Here is a 17,564-nt window from a genome sequence, read left to right as displayed (position 1 = left end):
GGGGGGGGATGGGAAATAAAAAGGACAGAAAGTAACAAAACAAACGGTAAAATTCAAGAGGTTGGCAATAAAAATATATAGGCAAAGGTATAAGCTGGAATCCTCACCTCCAGACAGCGCGTTGCCCGGCACATTAACGCCAATCTGACTCACGATTAGAGCAGCCCCTCCAAAGAAGGCGGCTGCTCGCGACCGCGAACCTCCATGCTGAATGACCGCGCTCAGCAGGTTGGGTAGGTTCCAGAGCGGTTCGCCGTAGCGGTTCTGGGTGGCAGCCGTGACGAGGATGCCGATGACGGAGCACGTGATGGCGTAGATGGGGAAGCTGAAGATCTGGCCGTAGATGGCGTCGCGGGGCTTGCGGGCAAACCTCGCGTAGTCGTTCTGGTTGAGGATACCGGCGGCAATCGACCCAATGGTGCTGATGATGCCGAAGGCGATGTTCCAGCCGGTGGTGCTGTAGCCAGAAGAGGCGATTGTGGCGCCAAAGCCAGAGGGGCCCATGGTGGCCAGCGACCAGATGAGCAGTACGATTTCAAAGACGAGGACGATGGCGGCAGAGACGTAGAAGAAGTACTGCAGCTTATGGGGGCGCACGTAGACGACTGGCAGGGAGATGACCATGAAGATGATGTAGGCGACGAAGCTGGCGGTCGTCATCCCGGTCGAGGCAGGCATATGATTGGGAATGCGGCTCTCGAGGGAGGGCCAGATGGCCTGCAGGCAGACGTAGACGCACTCGCCGCCGATCCATGCCTGGAAGCCGTCTGTAGCCAATGTCAGTTGTTGACATGTAGAGGGGAAGTCCAATAAAAGACTGCGTAGCGAGGAAAGAGGAGTGTCATGTAGAGAGAAGTTGATAAAGTTCATATCACAGGGGAGAGGCTGTCTGCGTCCAGAGAAGGAAAGGAGTGCCATAGCTCATGTCGTGGATAGAGTCTCTCCATGAAGTTGACTAAGGGAGGAGTGTAATCGAGGAGCGAACAAAAGAACGAGACATACACCACACTGGATCGTCAGCATCTGACCGAAATCACGATCGGACAGACACTTACCAACTGACAGTAGAATGCGATTCCACAGCACAAACGAGCTACCGTACATTCCCCAGACGTAGCGGTTCACAACCGGGAAGCCAACTAAATCCGAAGTCGTTAGTTTCGTCAACTCATTAGAGCTCCAACGGTTGATTCAAGCTCGCCCGATCTGGTGACATGAAGCGAAGGTAGAGGACCACTGACTGTGATAGAAGGCCCCCGGCACAGAGTTCAGCACGACCAGCAGCGTTGAGATGATATTCCCCACGACGATGGCGATGATGGCCTGCCACCAGGTCAAACCCAGCGCAATCAGCGAGCTGCCCGTCATGTACGACGAGATGTTCGATTGGACCAACACCCCTGGCAGCGTCAGCATCCATCTTCATCACTGGAGACGATTTCCGCTATCTGAACAGAATGCAGACTGACAGTAGTTATGGAAGGTCCAGAACCCCCAGGTGCGCCGTCCGCTCTCGATCGGCTTGATGTCATTGTTGATCCAGCGGTCCGGGATCGTGCCGCCCTCGTGCTCGACCTCGAGGCGTTGAATCAACTTGTCCATGGCGACACTGCTCTACCAGGCCAGACAGCTCTTGATGAATATCGGGTCCAAGCACAATCAGATCATTTCGAAGAGGATCGCCCGGTGAAGACACTGGCCCCCGCAGATATATCTATCTATATCTTCGGCCGCCATCGCTCCTCTTCCGCCATTCTGACCTCTTATCGCGAGGTCGCTCGCTGCAGATGCGATCCTGGAGGACATGCGACAGATAAGACAGACTCCGGACCAGACACCGTTCAGTCATCGAAAATAGACATCACGAATCCATGCGGAGTAATGGCAACCCGAGCTGTCGGGTAGGAATACTGCTTCCAGTTTGGCCGGTGGCGCGATCAAGGTGATTGAGTTCTGACGGTTGCCGACTTTCTTTTCACGGGTGATGAGGTCGGCAAATCGATTAACAGGGATGTCCCTGCACATTCCATGGCGCGATTCATACTAGCCACGTCGAGAAGGTCGATATCGAGATAGTGTGTCGACAGGACCGGAGAAAGTCTGGGACGGCTGCAAGTATGTAGCCAAGAGGCCGTTAAGGCTGCTCGGCCGGGTTCTCCGCAGAATTGCCGGTCCCAGTTAAGCGCAATCGTTATCTTCGGCATTTGCTACTTTCCTATTGGTAACGCGATTAGCAATTCTGTTGGTCATCTCCAATTCTGGATCTTGCTCCCCCTCCGATGCCTCTCGGCCAAGCTTGCCCTCCCACTGGAAGCGCGATGCGATATCGAAGCACTCGGAATCCAGATAGACCATGGACCGTCCAGATGTCTTCGACACGGCCTCGTCCCAGCTTGTGGGACGGCTATAAAGACTGAGGAGCCTGGTCCGCGCCATGGTGACAGCAGGATGGGTAGAAAGCCAAGGCATGTTCGGTCCGAGGGGCAGAACCGCGTGAAGATAATAAGACCGGCGACCTTGTCTGCGTGAATTCATCGAGAGTCATTCTTCCGGGTGCAGGAGCTAGCTGGGTAGATCATTCAGGCGCGAGGCCGATCGATCTGGGTCAAGTAGGAGCGAATACAATACATCTAGTCGAGATAAATGGCCTATCGCATCGGCGTCGACGTTGGCGGCACCAACACGGATGCCGCCATCATCGACATAACCGCTGCTGACTCCCCTTCGCGCGGTGTCTGCGCCTCCAGCAAGACGCCCACCACCGTCGACGTCACCAGCGGCATCTACACGGCCATCGAGGGCGTCCTCACCAAATCGCGGGTCGACAAGCACAAGATCCTCAGCGTCGCCATCGGCACCACCCACTTCGTCAATGCCGTTGTCGAAGCTGATGCCCGTCGCCTCAGCAAGGTCGCCGTCGTGCGACTCTGCGGGCCCTTCACGAGGCAGGTGAGTGAGAGAAGCTCTTCAAAAGAGAATACAAGAGAATGCTAAGAATGATCAGGTGCCTCCGTTTGCCGACTTCCCCCTCGCCCTCAAAGAGATCATGGGCGGACCCGTGTTCTATCTCGACGGCGGTAAGACATGACCTGAAGAATCTCAGTCATTTGTCAAATACACCGGACGTAGCAAATGCTGAGTGCTCTCGCGACAGGCCTCGAGATTGACGGGCGCGAGATCAGCCCGCTGAACCCGTCGCAGATCAAAGCCACCGTCGAGAGCATCCAGCGCGCCGGCATCCAGATGGTCGCCATCGTCGGCGTCTTCTCGCCCCTCGACCATGCGGGCATCCACGAAGAGACTTGCAAAAAGATGATGCTCGACCTTGATTCGTCGCTCTCCATCGTCTGTTCGCACTCCATCGGAGGTGTCGGCCTTCTCGAGCGCGAGAATGCCACCATTCTCAACGCCTCCATCCTGAACCTGGCTCGCCGCACCGTCCGCGCCTTCTGCAAAGCCATGGTCAAACTGCAGCTCACTTGCCCGTTGTTCTTGACTCAGAATGACGGAACCCTGACCGATGCTGCCACTGCCGCCGAATTCCCCATCAAGACCTTCGCCAGCGGACCGACGAACAGTCTGACCGGCGCCGCCTTTCTGGCTTCCCTGGATCGTGGAGCCAACTTGGCAGCGCCAGAAACCCAAGTGCTCATGATCGACATCGGAGGTACTACTAGTGACGTCTGTGCCCTGCTGCCGTCTGGATTCCCCCGACAGGCCCCTAATTTCGTCGAAGTGGGTGGTGTTCGGACGGCCTTCTCAATGCCGGAGGTCTTGTCTGTTGGCCTTGGAGGTGGAAGTCGCATCACATTCGACGAGACAACCGGCCAAGTCAGCGTGGGTCCCGACTCCGTCGGACACTATCTGACCTCCAAGGCCCTGGTCTTTGGTGGCGATGTCCTGACCGCGACGGATATTGTTGTCGCCTCGGGGGCGGCCCAGATTGGCGATGCCTCTAAGGTCGCCCACATCCCCGCCGATGTGGTCGCCAAGGCACGCAGCGAGATCAAAAAGATCCTCGAGGGAACCGTCAACAAGATGAAGGTATCCGACCTGCCCGTTACTCTCCTTCTTGTTGGTGGCGGTTCCATTGTCCAGATGGACCCTCTAGATGGCGTCGCCAAATGCATTATTCCCCCTCATCACGATTCCGCCAACGCCGTCGGAGCGGCCATTGCCAAAGTTGCGGGAGAAATCGACGTCATCGAGATTCTCGCCGATCGCGACGAGAGGGCCGTTGTCGATGCCGCTCAGCAAAAGGCCATCGAGCGGGCTGTGGCCCGAGGAGCGGACCGGGCCGATGTCAAGATTGCCCAAATCGATAAGATCCCTCTTCAATACGTCTCGAACAAGGCTTCTAGACTCGTTATCAAAGCTATCGGCAGGTTGGCTCAACAAGACCCAAGTTCCGCGTCGGAATCCCAGCAACCCAGTTCGGTTGCGGTCGACGGCCTGGACGACGATGTCGACGAACCGCCAAAACAGAAAGCATCGACGGACGGTGCCCTCTCAGCTGTCAAGCATTCAGCATATATCGATATCGAGGCTTATAAACCAGAAGTACGGGATGGTGTCTGGTATCTTTCACCCGTGGATCTCGAGTTCATTGCAACCGGTACTGGTGTCCTCGGAACTGGCGGCGGAGGTCCATCCTATCTCCAATACCTCGAGTGTCTGGAGCGCCTTCGGGACCCGTCGTGCAAAGGCCGTATGCGAGTCATCGCCCTGTCTAGCCTCAAAGACTCGGATGTCTGCGTCTTCGGTTCGTGGTACGGCGCTCCCAGTGTGTCTGGCGAGAGGATCCCTGCCGGGACGGAGATTCCCAGAGCCATTGATTACTCGCTCAAAATTTCCGGCCACACGCATTTCGAAGCCGTTATTGCAGACGAAATCGGTGGCGGCAACGGCGTCTCGACCTTCCCCACGAGCGCTCATTTTGACATCCCGGTGGTTGACGGAGACCTGATGGGACGGGCCTACCCGACTATGGAGCATGGTGAGTCGAATTCGCATTGCCCACATCTTTTCCTTCATTATTCTTTTGCTTGCTTATACTGATAAACCAGGCACTCCTTATGTTTATGGTCATCCGCTCACCCCGTGCGCGTTGGCAGACGGGAAGGGGAACGCAGCAGTCGTTCTGGTATGTGCAATCGTCGCGTCTTCCAACTTGTCTACTAACAGATATCCAAATAGCATGCGGAATCTAGCAGAAGGGTAGAGACGATGCTGAGATCGCAATGCGTTGACCTCGGCCTGATGGCGGCTGTTGCGGCGACCCCTCTGACTGGCGACGTGATTCGGAAATATGCAATCCCCAACACCGTGTCCCAGGCATGGTACATCGGACGGGCAATCCACAAGGCGCGACGGTCGAAGACGAACATCATCAAAGCAATTGTAAGAATATGCGATACCCTTTTGATTCACGAGAATCTCTACTGACGATTTCATCTTGCAACTTCTAGTTCGACACGACGCCGGGTCGGCTGCTGTATACAGGCAAGATCATCGACGTCAAGCGTGACGTCAGTCGTGGTTACACCATGGGCCAGTGCGTCATTGCACCGTTAAGCGGCGACGAGAAGGACCCGACGACGGCGACAGAGACCCCTGCAGCGACAGCAGAAGAGGAGCGTCCCATCGTGATCCCATTCCAGAACGAATTTCTGTATGCGGCCTATGCAGATCCTTCGAATCCCGATGACCAGTCCCGACACGAGATGATCTGCACGGTGCCGGATCTCATCTCGATTCTGGGCCCAGACGGCGAGGCGATTGGGTCCCAGGAGCTGCGGTACGGCCTCCACGTGAGCGTCATTGCCATGGCCGCCCATCCGCTGTGGACTGGCGACGAACGAGGCCTACGTGTCGGCGGCCCGAAGGGCTTCGGTCTCGACGTGGAATGGAAGAGTATTGGGCAGTATCAGGAGCCGCCAAGCGTGATTGCTGAGTTTAATGTCGCGTCGTCGTGAGGAAGGAAGATAGATGTGTGCGTTCTTGAGATAGACGAGAAGATGATAGAGTAAAAAAGACCTTATAGAGTTTTTGACCACTGACTCGAATTTCACGTCTCTTGCTGCCTGAGCTTCTAAGGCCTGTCGACGCTCTGTACTGGAGGGATATCAAAGAAGACTTTCAGAAAAGCAAATTTCCGTCTGTGGCGTTGATTCAAAAACAAGGAGTTCTCGGAGGACCTCGAGGAAAGTACGCGAGGCACGGGAAGCACGAAGCCCTGACCCTAGGCCCTAAGCCCTGGGTCTGGCAGCTAGATAAGAGAATGGAAGGTTATCGGAATCGCATCAACATACTACCTAAACGAGGCAACTATATTAATATTATATCTTGAGCTAGTGTCTAACGTGCTTTCCCTTGTGCATTATATTAGAAAAAAAAAAGACTATTTCACTCATGCAAGCTCCTGCAGCCCTACTAAAGTAACCAATAGTTAGAGACCTAATTTGATTATAGTATTTAATTTATATTACAAGCGTGTCTTTCTTTTACAGAAAGATTTCCTTGGTCCTGCTTCTTGTTGTGATTTAATATTTCCTACAAGTATTCTGTACACAGCACGAGAGAAAACAGCTATGGAGTGTTGTACGTACTCGTACTATTTATCAACCTTGAGTAGTTCAGTTTTGTAGGCGTTCTAAGTAGGTACATATATACCTAGGTCCGTACCGAGGTATGGAGTACTGTAACCAGGAGTGCATATATTAAAGTCAGCACGAGATGCGAGATGTTGTGATTTCTCAGTCTGAATGTGCTCCCAGTTAAATGTCTACATAGTTAGTGAGAAAAGGATGAGAATGTCTCAAGAACTGAACTTCTGTCTATGCCTTATTTCAGGAGATTATTATGACAACATTAAGTGGGAGGTGCCATCAAGAATAGGTAGATCTTCATCGACTACAACTCCTACATTCACACGTAACGGATGCTGATGGAAGGACGTCAGGACTAGAAACCAAAGTACCAAAGTTAACGTATTGATACACGTGGTCTTTGCTTGCAATGTTGGATAATGATTGTCCCAAGATCCTCTACATAATTGTTTCGAACGAATTGCTCTTTTCCGCACAGGCCAGAGTACTTTCTCCCTGGATATTGTCAAGTGCGCTATTTTCACATACTGCTTCAGGTTTTTTGAAAATCGTCAAGCAAAACTACAAGTGTCAACCTGTCGGATCTAGCTTTCATGATTTTTTTCCCCCTCTCCTCCTCTTCCAAAAAGAATGATTAATTAACCAGGTGATTTGCTATGGTATGGATACAGTACTGGCAATGCCTAGAAATCACATGCTATCAATCACATGATGTCGGTAGGGACTTAGGTACCTTGCGGCACAGCGAAAAGCAATCTGACTTTGCTACCTACGATCGATCTACTTTGCAGTACTTTGCAGCCGCCACTCAAGAGCAAACAGGACAGAACTATTCCGATTCCATCGGCTAAATACTATTTTTATTCCTTTTCTCTGCCACTTCGTGTCACATTTTTTCGCCCCTTGTTGAGCTGCGACATATAGTGAGTTGTGACGCATGGTGGCCGAACGCTACTGGTAAGAGTCCATTTTCCAGGTCGCAGAGTTGAGCATACATAGGGAAATACACAGCATTAGTAGGAGCGCAAGGTACTCCGTACTTCGGCAACAGTGGCTAATTCTCTTGGTCAACCAAGCTTATCGGCGTCGGAGTCTAGCTTAGCCCTCACCCTGGATCGCGATCCTGACCGCCAACTTAGACTGAGAGATGTGCTGGGAAGTGTCGATATTCAGCCAATCACGGGCCAAGGCTGGGAAGATCGGTGAGATTTCCGCCGTCAGCTGAAGACCATTCTACCGTTCTGTCATGGGGGGGACTGTTCGCTTAACCTTGTTCTGGTGGATAGCGACAGCTGCGGGGATTCCTCCCAGATCCATTTATCGGTCGATCTACCTCAAACACTTCAGCCACTTCTTTGATTTTCACTCCAGCCGATCTAACTCTGTGAGCCACGCACGGCCCACATACTACAACCTAGAAGACTAAATCTCTGGAGAGATGGATCGATGACGATAAAATCAGATGACGCTTTCACATAGATGGCTTAACAAGATCTCTACACTAATAGTGAGGACCGCGGCAACGGGACGGCGCATCCGAGAGACTAAGTGGATTAGGTCGCGACCTCAACGATCTAGTCCCTGAACTATTCTCTCTCTTCATTTATCTACACGAACCACCGCCCTCCAGCCTGGAACCGCACTTCTTTTCTTTCCACCCTGATTGGCGCCCAGCACGCACTGAGATCGGGGAGTGGCCTTCAGAGAACAGCTGGTCTGTGCTCGGTGGGCACTGCTCAGTACCCTATCATCCACAGCCTTGTTGACAGCTTGACCGCTGAGTTGGCAAGCGTCATGGTCTCAATGTTGAGAGTGCTGTCCTGCCGTCATCTGATTCCAGAGCTTGGCTGATGACAGCGGGTCTAGATCGCGTCAAGAGTCAAAGATGGGCCCAAAGGCAGGCACGCCCCTCGCCTCAAGCCCAAACACCAAGTTTTTGGTCAACACCGGGTTGCTAATCACGCAGACCGCCTCTGCCTCGAAGTCGCCCACGAGACGCCGGACGATAGGCAACATATCAACGCGCCCGCTCTTGTCAGTGTCAATCACCAGTGGATCGGGGTCCATCCTCCTCACTAGATCGATCACTGCTTGCCCGTACGTCTGGAGCGGCGATCGCGTTTGCCACACGACCCGCAACGCTGGACGATGCTCGTCGCCCAGGAATGACAGACACGGCCCAATGCCGGACCCGGTTGTCACCACGATCACCCTCCGGAACACCCTCATCGCGTAAGCGAACCCGTAGATCAGTACTCCGCGCTTCCAGAGATGGGTGGGTGGGTTCTGAATGCAGTCGGCGGTCCAGTCGCCGGCCTTGGACACCAGGCAGGAGAAGCTTTGCCCGTCAGGATCGGGGAACGTCGCGAAGCCGTGCCAATCCTGCAAGGGATGCTTCGACAGCTGAATGCCCTTTCCGAACGTCGTTGTCGTGTGATCGAAATGTAACCGTACGGCGTGACGCGAAAGAACCTCTGGCCGGACCCGCAGTTTGCGCAGCATGAGCCAGGGATGGATGATGGCGACGATCGTCACCATGAGGAACCAGAACGCCGGGAGCTGGATGACGTATCGGCCTAGGCTGAGGCGTTGGGCCTGTCGGGCTTCGTTGGCAAAGAGCAGCAGTAGCGCCAGGAAGAGCGCCACCACCAGCCAACCGGAAAAGCGATGGGTCAGCTCGAAATAATCGTGTCGTCGGAATCGGAAAGCCGGATAGGCAACGACGATGATGGCCAGCAGCAGGGCCAGAATGATATATGAGAGGACCACGACGGCGGTGGAAATGATAATCGGAGGAGCATCCCCGGGACACCAATACTGCTGCGAGACGAGAGCGACCAGGCCGACGTACCACACGAAGGCCGCGATGCCACAGCCGCTGTGGACTCCGCCATAGTGATACGCCTTAGCGGCGATGCGACGGAGTCGTAGCGGTGCGGAGCGGGGGATAGAGCAAACGGTCAGGAAGATGGCGTTAACGACCAGAGGCTGTCGTGCCAGCCCACAGACGACCAGATTCGCGGCGGCTGCGTTGACAAAGGACAGGAGAGACCTGTCCGTGACCATTACCGCAATGAAGAGCGCCAAATTGGCGAAGAAAACCAACGAGAACAGACGACGGTAGATGTTGAGCAACGTATACCGGATGAAAGCATATCTCTGCGGCTGCTTCTGCTCGGTTTGCGACTCCAGATCTGGAGCCATCTTCTCTGTCTCATTCTCTTTTTTGAGACTGGACACGGTGTCTGTCCGAGTATCGCTGCTGAGCGTTCTCGTATGCGAGGCCGAGGATTCCTTCTCGCTGACAGGATTTTGATCGGCCATTGTATGTATGTACAGAAGCACGCAAACACGAGAAAAACAGAGGCACAAAAACGAATGCTTCAAGAAAACATGTACAAGAAAAGCCGCAAAAAACGAAGATACGGCAATATATAATCACGATTGCAAACCCATTGACTCTGGGCCAAGTGACCGTTTGCTAAGTCATTCTCGTGAAGGAAATCTCTATCCAACACTGATATCACCGACCGCCTCAATCGTGAAGCTCTTTCTTTCTCCACCAGAGAGTAGTTGTTTGCCATTTTTTGGTACCTAGCTGCTGCAAGCGGAGAGAGATCGACTTGGCTCAGCACTAATAACTTTACTAATCTAATCAGCTTCTCAGCCTGAATACCGGGTGACCTCCCTTGCTGGCCATGTAGCCCTAGCTAAGCAGGTAGATTGGCACGATCGGGGACGCCGAGCACTAGTTGGATGGATGGTATCGGGGGGTTTGCTTAGTAGGCCTTGGGACCCGATTCTCTTCTCTCGTCCAGTGGCCAGGCCAATTCAGCTCGCCTGTGGTTGAATACTGCGCCACTTTCTTTTCCATTTTGCCGATTATCCATCCAAATCTGCAAGTTCTGCATCGTCATTCACTAGACAGCCATCCCCTCAAGGTGGGTGAGTATATGTAGGATGAGACCAAAAAGTGAACTCATCAGATCGAGCCTAACCAAGGTACTATACCAGCGGGGTAAGGACAGATCGAAGATCGATAGTTTCAGTCCCACTGGTGACGAAGATCCAGCTTCCTTTCCAGAATCGGGCACCCGACCAGACCCCTCGCTATTCTCCGAAATGCAGGGGTTTGGCAGGCATCAGTCCTAACAAGCGAGTCACTATCTGTCTATCAAGCCAGAGTGGATAATGTACAACCTCAGTAGTACGTAGGCTCACTCGGCTCGAATGGGAGGAGACGGGATACGTACCTACCTAGGAACCCTAGTAGGAGAGGATGAGATCCAACAATCAGAAACTGACCGAATAGACAGCCAGCCTTGCAAGTTCACATGGCACCCTCGCCCCAGTCGAGGTTAAAATCCCAGATGGCCAATGAGAAACAACAAGGATTGATCGCCGCTCCCAGCGGTGGACGGTATAGCAGCCCTAAATGGAATGCGAAGGAATGCAATGCAATGTGCAGTCCCAAACCCTACGTCACGTAGGTCGGTGCCGGGTCTTCCGTCCGTCAGGTCTGGTATGTATAGGGTTGGCTGCATCGAGCTGCAGCTGTCTCCACCCAGGGAGTATTTGTCATGATAAGCAGGTTTTGAGCCGATCCAGATGGGTATTGTGGATAAATAATCGACAATACTGGTCAGCTGTCTGGTCAGAGGATCTGACTGATCGGCTGGTATTTGTCATGCTGGAGATGGTCCCAAAGATGGGTATCGTCCTGTCCGACGGACGATGGGTATAAGAAGCGTTCATTGTCTGGCTGACTGACTGACTGACTGATGCGTTGATGCCAGCTTCAGCATTCCAGTGACTGACTGTTCTTTGTTCTTCGTGGATATCGATAGACGATTTTCCTGCCCTAAATCATATCAGCATCGTCGTCGTCATGGGAGGCCAGGTATCGTACTACATGGACGCCCGTCCACCGCCCCACGCCCCCGTATATAAGGATCTGGTGTCATTTGTATTCGACGATCGTCCTGTCGGATATGATGAGCAGCGACCCATCTACATCGACGCCGAGAACCCGTCGTGGGCGCTGAACGCGCGGCAGTTCCGGATGCTGGTGCGGACGTTGATCGCTGGATTCAAAGCACAGAATCTCCAACCCGGGGAGTGCGTGCTAGTTCATTTGCCGAATAACGTATATCCTCACGTACTTCTTCATTTCTGTGTTCTGTGTGGATACTGACGATCGATAGGTCCTCTACTCGGCCATCTTCTTCGCCATCATCGGCGCCGGGGGCATCTACATGGGCACCAACCCGCGCAGCCAGCCGCACGAGCTGGAGCACCTGCTGCAGCTGGCAGAGCCGAAATGGATCATCACGTCGCCGGATGGTCTGCCCATGTTGCGAGAAGTGGGGACGACGTTGAAAGGGCTGTCGAGTCAGATCTGTATCCTGGATGCATATGCCATTGCACGTCTGTCGCAGTTTCTGCTATCCACGCAGAGCACAACATATGGTTCGACAGATCAGACAGAGGAGCAGACTGGCGTTCTCAACTTCGCCAGCCTGCTGGACCATGGGGAGAGTGACTGGATCAGGTTTGATGACAAGGCTACCGCAGAAACAACTCCTGCCGCCATGTTCACGACCAGCGGCACCGGAGGCCTGCCCAAGGCCGCGATTCTATCGCATCACGCCATGGTCACCCACCATCTCAGCATCCAGTATCCGGTCCCGTACGACGTGACCCGGCTAATGTCGCTGCCCATGTTCCACCTCTTTGGGGCTCTATGGAGTCACATCTTCCCCGTTCGCTACGGCCAGCCTCTGTACGTGCTGCCGCGGTTCGAGATCGACCAGTATGTGCGGACCATCTACCTGTACCGCATTACGGAGACGTACATGGTGCCAGCGATGGTGCAGGCGCTGAACCGGTGCTCGTCGCTCGCCCTGAGCGAATATCTGATTTCGTTGCGATATATCGGTGTGGCTGGAGCTGCGCTTGACGCAGTGTCCGCCAAACGCTTCCAGGATAAACTGCATCCTGACGCGCAGATCTCGCAGCTCTGGGGCATGACAGAGGTCGGCGTCGCGTTCCAGATCCGGTACGGCGAGCGGGACGACACGGCCAGTATCGGGCGGCTAACGCCGAACTACGAGATCAAGCTGCTTGATAGCAACGGAGGGATCGTCACTGCTGACAACCAGCCCGGCGAGCTGTACGTCCGCGGGCCGGGCACATTGATCGGGTACCGGGGGATGCCCCCGGCCAAGGACGAAGACGGCTGGTTCCGCACTGGCGACATCATGTGTGTCCGGCAGGGCAAGTTTTATATAGTGGGGAGGGCGAAGGAGCTAATCAAAGTGCGGGGGTGAGTACATCCATTTCTTAGAGAACCCATTATTCCAGTTTTCATGCAAATCATTTCAATCGATATCTGACCAGATATTATATACAGCTGGCAAGTAGCCCCCGCCGAAATCGAAGCCGTCCTGCTAAAACACCCCGAGATCGCAGACGCAGCTGTCATCGGAGTCACTCAGACGGACCCGCGAGACAGCACAGTCGTCACCGAGACAGTGCGCGCCTTCGTCGTGCGGCGCAAGGGTCTACCCGCCAACCGCCTGACAGCAGACGAAGTCTACCGGTTCGCGCGGAGGCAGCTCGCGAGCTACAAGGCGTTGGACGGGGGCGTCATCTTCGTCGAGGACATCCCGCGCACGCCGAGCGGCAAGATCCAGCGGTTCAAGCTCGCGCAGATGAACTCGTACCGGGAGATGGTGTCGTCGTTGCTGTTGCGGTTTGAGGGTGTCAACGGGGTGAAGGGCGTTGGTGTTGCTGGCGGTGTTGCCAGTGTTGGACTTGGTGTGTGTACGTCTAGTGTGAGTGTAGGAAATTAGGTGTGATGGACCATCGTCTCGGCAGAAGCACACGACGCATATTGAAATGAGGACTTCGTGATGAGTCAGGAACTTGCATTTATTGCATTCCACCGTTTGATTGGCGGTGAGCTGGAGTCTCGGTACTACTGGATTATTTTGGAGTTAGGGATATAAATTATTGTCACTTTCATATCAGTATACACATGAATATATATCGTTCTACTGTGATTTTAAATACAAGGATTGATTACTTTTTATGCTTGAATAGATGCAGATAGACTATGCTGATGGGCTATTTATTCTTCGACAGCGGAGCGACTGCCGTAGAAGACTAGAAGATAGGGATTTTGTCCTGTTTGAAGAAATAATAAATCTCTTAAGACCGTTGTGTCAGCGCCTAGATCTCACCCGTGAACCAAGCAGGTACCCGAGATAAAGGAGATGAGAGCTGATTAGCCACCATGGTTTTTTTCTCCTTAAAACAGCCCTGGTTTCTCGTCTTCGTGACTTTTCCCTAATCATAGTCATTACTTAATGTCATCCCAGGAGTCCTAGTTCTAGTCACAATTCAATCGTTTTATCGACTTCGTCGACATATATATAGTTTGGTTATGCTGTTTGTTATTCTATTCTAGAGGATTGATTACACGTCAATGGGGACGATGGAAAACAAGACAAACAATATATTTTTTGACCGACTAAGAACACGGACTCCGAGTTTCCAAGACTGAATAAAAAAGACGATGGTTGGTTAGAGAATATCAGAATCAATTATGAGAAAAATGGGCTGATCATGATCATTAAAAGCCCGAAATCCTTGGGCAGGTCGATATATGATGCATTCCCTTCGTTGTGCCCCCCGAGAATAATAGTTTGCCTCGCACGGGAGAGATGGGATATCACTTTGTTCCTGGAAGGAACTCTCGGAATCTGAAAAATACTTCTGCGTTCCCACTTGGTGATACTTGAAATGCTTAAACTTGGTACAGGCTAGCTAGTTAGCTTTTTTTCTTCTGATAAAGAACGGACAGGCTGTAGAAGATATTTTGCTTTCTTAGGTAAAAAGAAGTGCGTATAAAGAGTCTAGACTATATCTATATCTGGGTAGGTAGGAAAGTAGGTAAAATCCTGTAAGACTCCCTTCCATGACTGGTAGACTAAAGCAAAGTAGACTAGAGGTGAAAGAAAGCTGCCGATGGAATGGATGGAATGGAATGAGAATCAGGATAAGCCATTCAAGAAAAAAAAAAACGCGCCGATTGACTATTTATCTTATTAAGCTTTGTTGCCTATTGGAGGAACTACGAATAGCAATAGGCATTGCTCCTCATAATAAATAAGCCCTGTTCGATTGATTGATGACTTGGGAATGCATGAATGAGATGATGTGAGGTGAGGTCACACGACAGGACATGACATGACATGACATCACATGAGAAAGAAGCTGGCTGGTGTTACCTATATGCATGGTTTGCTGAATGGATGCATAGAAGGACGCATTGCAATCGAGGCTGAGTGAGTGAGGGAGGTATCGCGGAATGTCGGTATCTTTTCCGCCTCTTTCTGTACTCTTTTTTTCTTTTTCTTTTTTTTCTTTTTTTTTACAGGGGCAACGATACTGGTAATGGAATAAAATGGCAGGAAGTTGGTTATTTTTAATTTTTTTAATTAATTAATTCACTCATTTCTCGTTATGTTAATTAAAACCGAAGTAAAACTTTTCCTTTCCCCTTTTCCCTTTTTGCATAAACCATCATAACTCCCCTATAGTAACTCGTAACGCTCACGTCGATCGCTGTAAGGACAGTTCTGGGATTGGATTGGACACACACATTGTAGATATGTAGGTATAGCTGCTTCATCCCACTGGTTAACAAACAGGTTTAGATCATACTGACAGCCAAGCAACTTCATCTCTGCCAGTCCACCCTCCGATGTCGATCGTTGAAGCGGAACGCTTGTCGTCCCTCGTACGGAAACGCTCGTCGATCCTCGTACTCGAACACATGTGATGCTTTCCCCACAGCCCTGCGATGGTCGTCGTCTGGCGTAGGCGAGTGCATCGCCTCCACGTGGCAGCTGTACCCCGTCGACAGGCGCGGTTTATGTGCTGACGCCGATGCAGACCACGTTCGGGGCCGTCCGTTTTGTCCGTTATAGGACTGCGGCCGTGGAACGAAATACTTCGACTCCCACGCTCTACTGACTGAGGCGTACAGCTCGTCGACCTGCTCCAGCGACAGCCCTTTCGTCTCGTACACCATGAACCACACGAATACGGTCGCGACGACGCAGCACCCGCCCCAGATGAAGAACACCTTCGCCTGGAGGTTCAGGTTCCCCGGCCCGGAGTCGATCATATAGGGTATCGCGTACGCCAGTCCCCAGTTGACCAGCCAGTTGGATGCCGTTGACATGGACAGCGACTTGGCGCGTACTTTCAGCGTGAAGATCTCGCCTGGCACGACCCAGACGACGGGGCCCCAGGAGCAGGCGAAAAAGAAGATATAGAGACACAGAAATGCCACCGTTGCTTTGTTGGCGACGGGATCGTTAGGTAGGGCTGTGCCTACTGCTGCGACGATGCACTGGCATATCGCCATGCCGGTACCACCGAACAGGAGGAGAGGCCGTCGACCCCATTTCTCAACCATCCACAGCCCCGGAATCGTAGACGCCATGTTGACGACGTTGGTGATTACCGTGATGGTGAAAGCATTGCGCATGCCCGCTGTCTGGAAGAAGGACGTTCCGTAGTAGAAGATGAAATTCACTCCCGTCAACTGCTGGAACGCCTGCAGCAGACAGCCCGTCGCGAGCCTCTTGCCCAGGTTGCCCCGGAAGCAGTCGACGTAGGTGTTGCCGCCCAGGTTGAGCTCCCGTTCGTGGTGCTGCGCGATATCCGCCAGTTCAGCCAGATGGGGGCTGTTGATTGGAAGCCGTCGCAGCCGGGCCAGCGATCGGGCTGCTGCCTCGGGTCGGTTTCTCTTGATGAGATAGCGAGGCGTCTCCGGGAGCGTGATCATGCCCGCGATCAGAACTATCGACCAGGCGGCCTGCACGGCGAGGGGGATCCGGTAGGAGCCTGTGTCATTCCTGTTCTTTGTCGCGTTGTCCACGATTGCCGCCAGAAACAGACCAACAGTGATGGCAAACTGATACGCGCCGACAATAAAACCTCGAATCCATTTCGGTGCCGTCTCGGATTGGTAGAGGGGGACTAATCGATCGTCAGATTGAGCATAGCCGATTTGAAAGCAGTCAACTTGACTCACTCAGGGTAGATAGCATCCCAACTCCGTACCCGGCCAGACATCGACCGACGACAAACAGGGGGATGCCCGCCGCGGCCGTCTGCAGTGTGACGCCCAGGATGAAGATGCAGCACGCCGAGATGAGACCCCATCGCCGGCCGATCTGGTCGGCTGCGGGAGCAGCGGAGAGGGCGCCGAAGAAGGTGCCGGCAGAGAGGATGGACACAATCAGCGATTTCTGGGCGGCAGTGATGTCGGGCAGTCCGGTGGTCGGGTTGATATATCCGGTCGAGAAGGTGTCTTTCCATTGCTGCATCGCCAGGATGCCGTTGATATTACCGGTATCATATCTATTTCCTTAGCATGGATCTCGACAGATTCACCGCTTGTTAGATCGCTACCTACCCAAACAGAATCCCGCCCAGCGCAACAAAGTGGCCGACCAGGATGGCGGGCAGCGCCGAGCCCGGCACTCCGGCCGGCTTGCGCAGGTGGATCCTCTCGAGAATGAACTCGAGGCATGTCATTCTCACATGGTAACGGCAGAGTGAGGATCGAAACGACAATGTGCAGAGCAATCTGCGCTGCACCAGAATCTGGGGAAGGAGGTGGAGCTGTCATCGGTGCGCAGGGCGAGGTCCGGAGTATATACCCTGGCCTCTCCCCGGACCCTACTCCGTACGGCGTAGTCGGTGGATGCATCCTGAACGCTGGTGCATGCTCGGAACTTCCCGGTGGCGGGGTGAGTCCCAGGACGCCCACCAAATCGGCAGCAATAAGGTTCCACTGCATGACAGTTGCATCTGCCAGTTGCCTATTTATTGATTGCCCAGTATGACTTTGCGCTGACTGGGGGCGGAGCTTCT

The 17,564-nt window shown here is 53.1% G+C and overlaps 5 protein-coding genes across 5 annotated transcripts in view; 2 read left to right on the top strand and 3 right to left on the bottom strand.

The window, feature by feature from the left end:
- The window catches only part of VTN77DRAFT_1469 (uncharacterized protein), a gene marked incomplete at both ends in the record, with an annotated part of 2,425 nt that extends 823 nt beyond the window's left edge, over positions 1 to 1,602 (bottom strand). The window contains 5 exons of the mRNA XM_069417203.1: positions 108 to 767; positions 1,003 to 1,008; positions 1,056 to 1,139; positions 1,242 to 1,400; positions 1,470 to 1,602. Coding sequence (XP_069279958.1) covers positions 108 to 767; positions 1,003 to 1,008; positions 1,056 to 1,139; positions 1,242 to 1,400; positions 1,470 to 1,602 — 1,042 coding nt within the window. The remainder of the gene's footprint in view (positions 1 to 107; positions 768 to 1,002; positions 1,009 to 1,055; positions 1,140 to 1,241; positions 1,401 to 1,469) is intronic.
- Positions 1,603 to 2,643: 1,041 nt separating this feature from the next.
- VTN77DRAFT_1468 (uncharacterized protein) lies at positions 2,644 to 5,975 on the top strand (the record flags this gene model as incomplete). Its single annotated transcript, XM_069417202.1, has 6 exons — positions 2,644 to 2,949; positions 3,005 to 3,077; positions 3,155 to 4,996; positions 5,067 to 5,143; positions 5,197 to 5,400; positions 5,469 to 5,975. The coding sequence occupies 6 exons, from the start codon at positions 2,644 to 2,646 to the stop codon at positions 5,973 to 5,975; spliced, it is 3,009 nt and encodes a 1,002-aa protein (XP_069279957.1).
- A 2,505-nt stretch (positions 5,976 to 8,480) lies between these two features.
- Positions 8,481 to 9,932, bottom strand: VTN77DRAFT_1467 (uncharacterized protein; the record flags this gene model as incomplete). The annotated part of the gene is made up of 1 exon (XM_069417201.1): positions 8,481 to 9,932. The coding sequence occupies one exon, from the start codon at positions 9,930 to 9,932 to the stop codon at positions 8,481 to 8,483; it is 1,452 nt and encodes a 483-aa protein (XP_069279956.1).
- Positions 9,933 to 11,496: 1,564 nt separating this feature from the next.
- On the top strand, positions 11,497 to 13,462 carry VTN77DRAFT_1466 (uncharacterized protein; the record flags this gene model as incomplete). Its single annotated transcript, XM_069417200.1, has 3 exons — positions 11,497 to 11,754; positions 11,813 to 12,933; positions 13,021 to 13,462. The coding sequence occupies 3 exons, from the start codon at positions 11,497 to 11,499 to the stop codon at positions 13,460 to 13,462; spliced, it is 1,821 nt and encodes a 606-aa protein (XP_069279955.1).
- A 1,892-nt stretch (positions 13,463 to 15,354) lies between these two features.
- Positions 15,355 to 17,225, bottom strand: VTN77DRAFT_1465 (uncharacterized protein; the record flags this gene model as incomplete). Its single annotated transcript, XM_069417199.1, has 3 exons — positions 15,355 to 16,664; positions 16,720 to 17,048; positions 17,104 to 17,225. The coding sequence occupies 3 exons, from the start codon at positions 17,223 to 17,225 to the stop codon at positions 15,355 to 15,357; spliced, it is 1,761 nt and encodes a 586-aa protein (XP_069279954.1).
- Between the last annotated feature and the right edge of the window lie 339 nt (positions 17,226 to 17,564).

The sequence above is a fragment of the Rasamsonia byssochlamydoides genome (genome assembly GCF_041956645.1).
Source record: "Rasamsonia byssochlamydoides strain NRRL 3658 unplaced genomic scaffold VTN77scaffold_13, whole genome shotgun sequence".
Classification (NCBI taxonomy): Eukaryota; Fungi; Ascomycota; class Eurotiomycetes; order Eurotiales; family Trichocomaceae; genus Rasamsonia; species Rasamsonia byssochlamydoides.
This window is presented reverse-complemented; position numbering and strand designations above follow the sequence as displayed.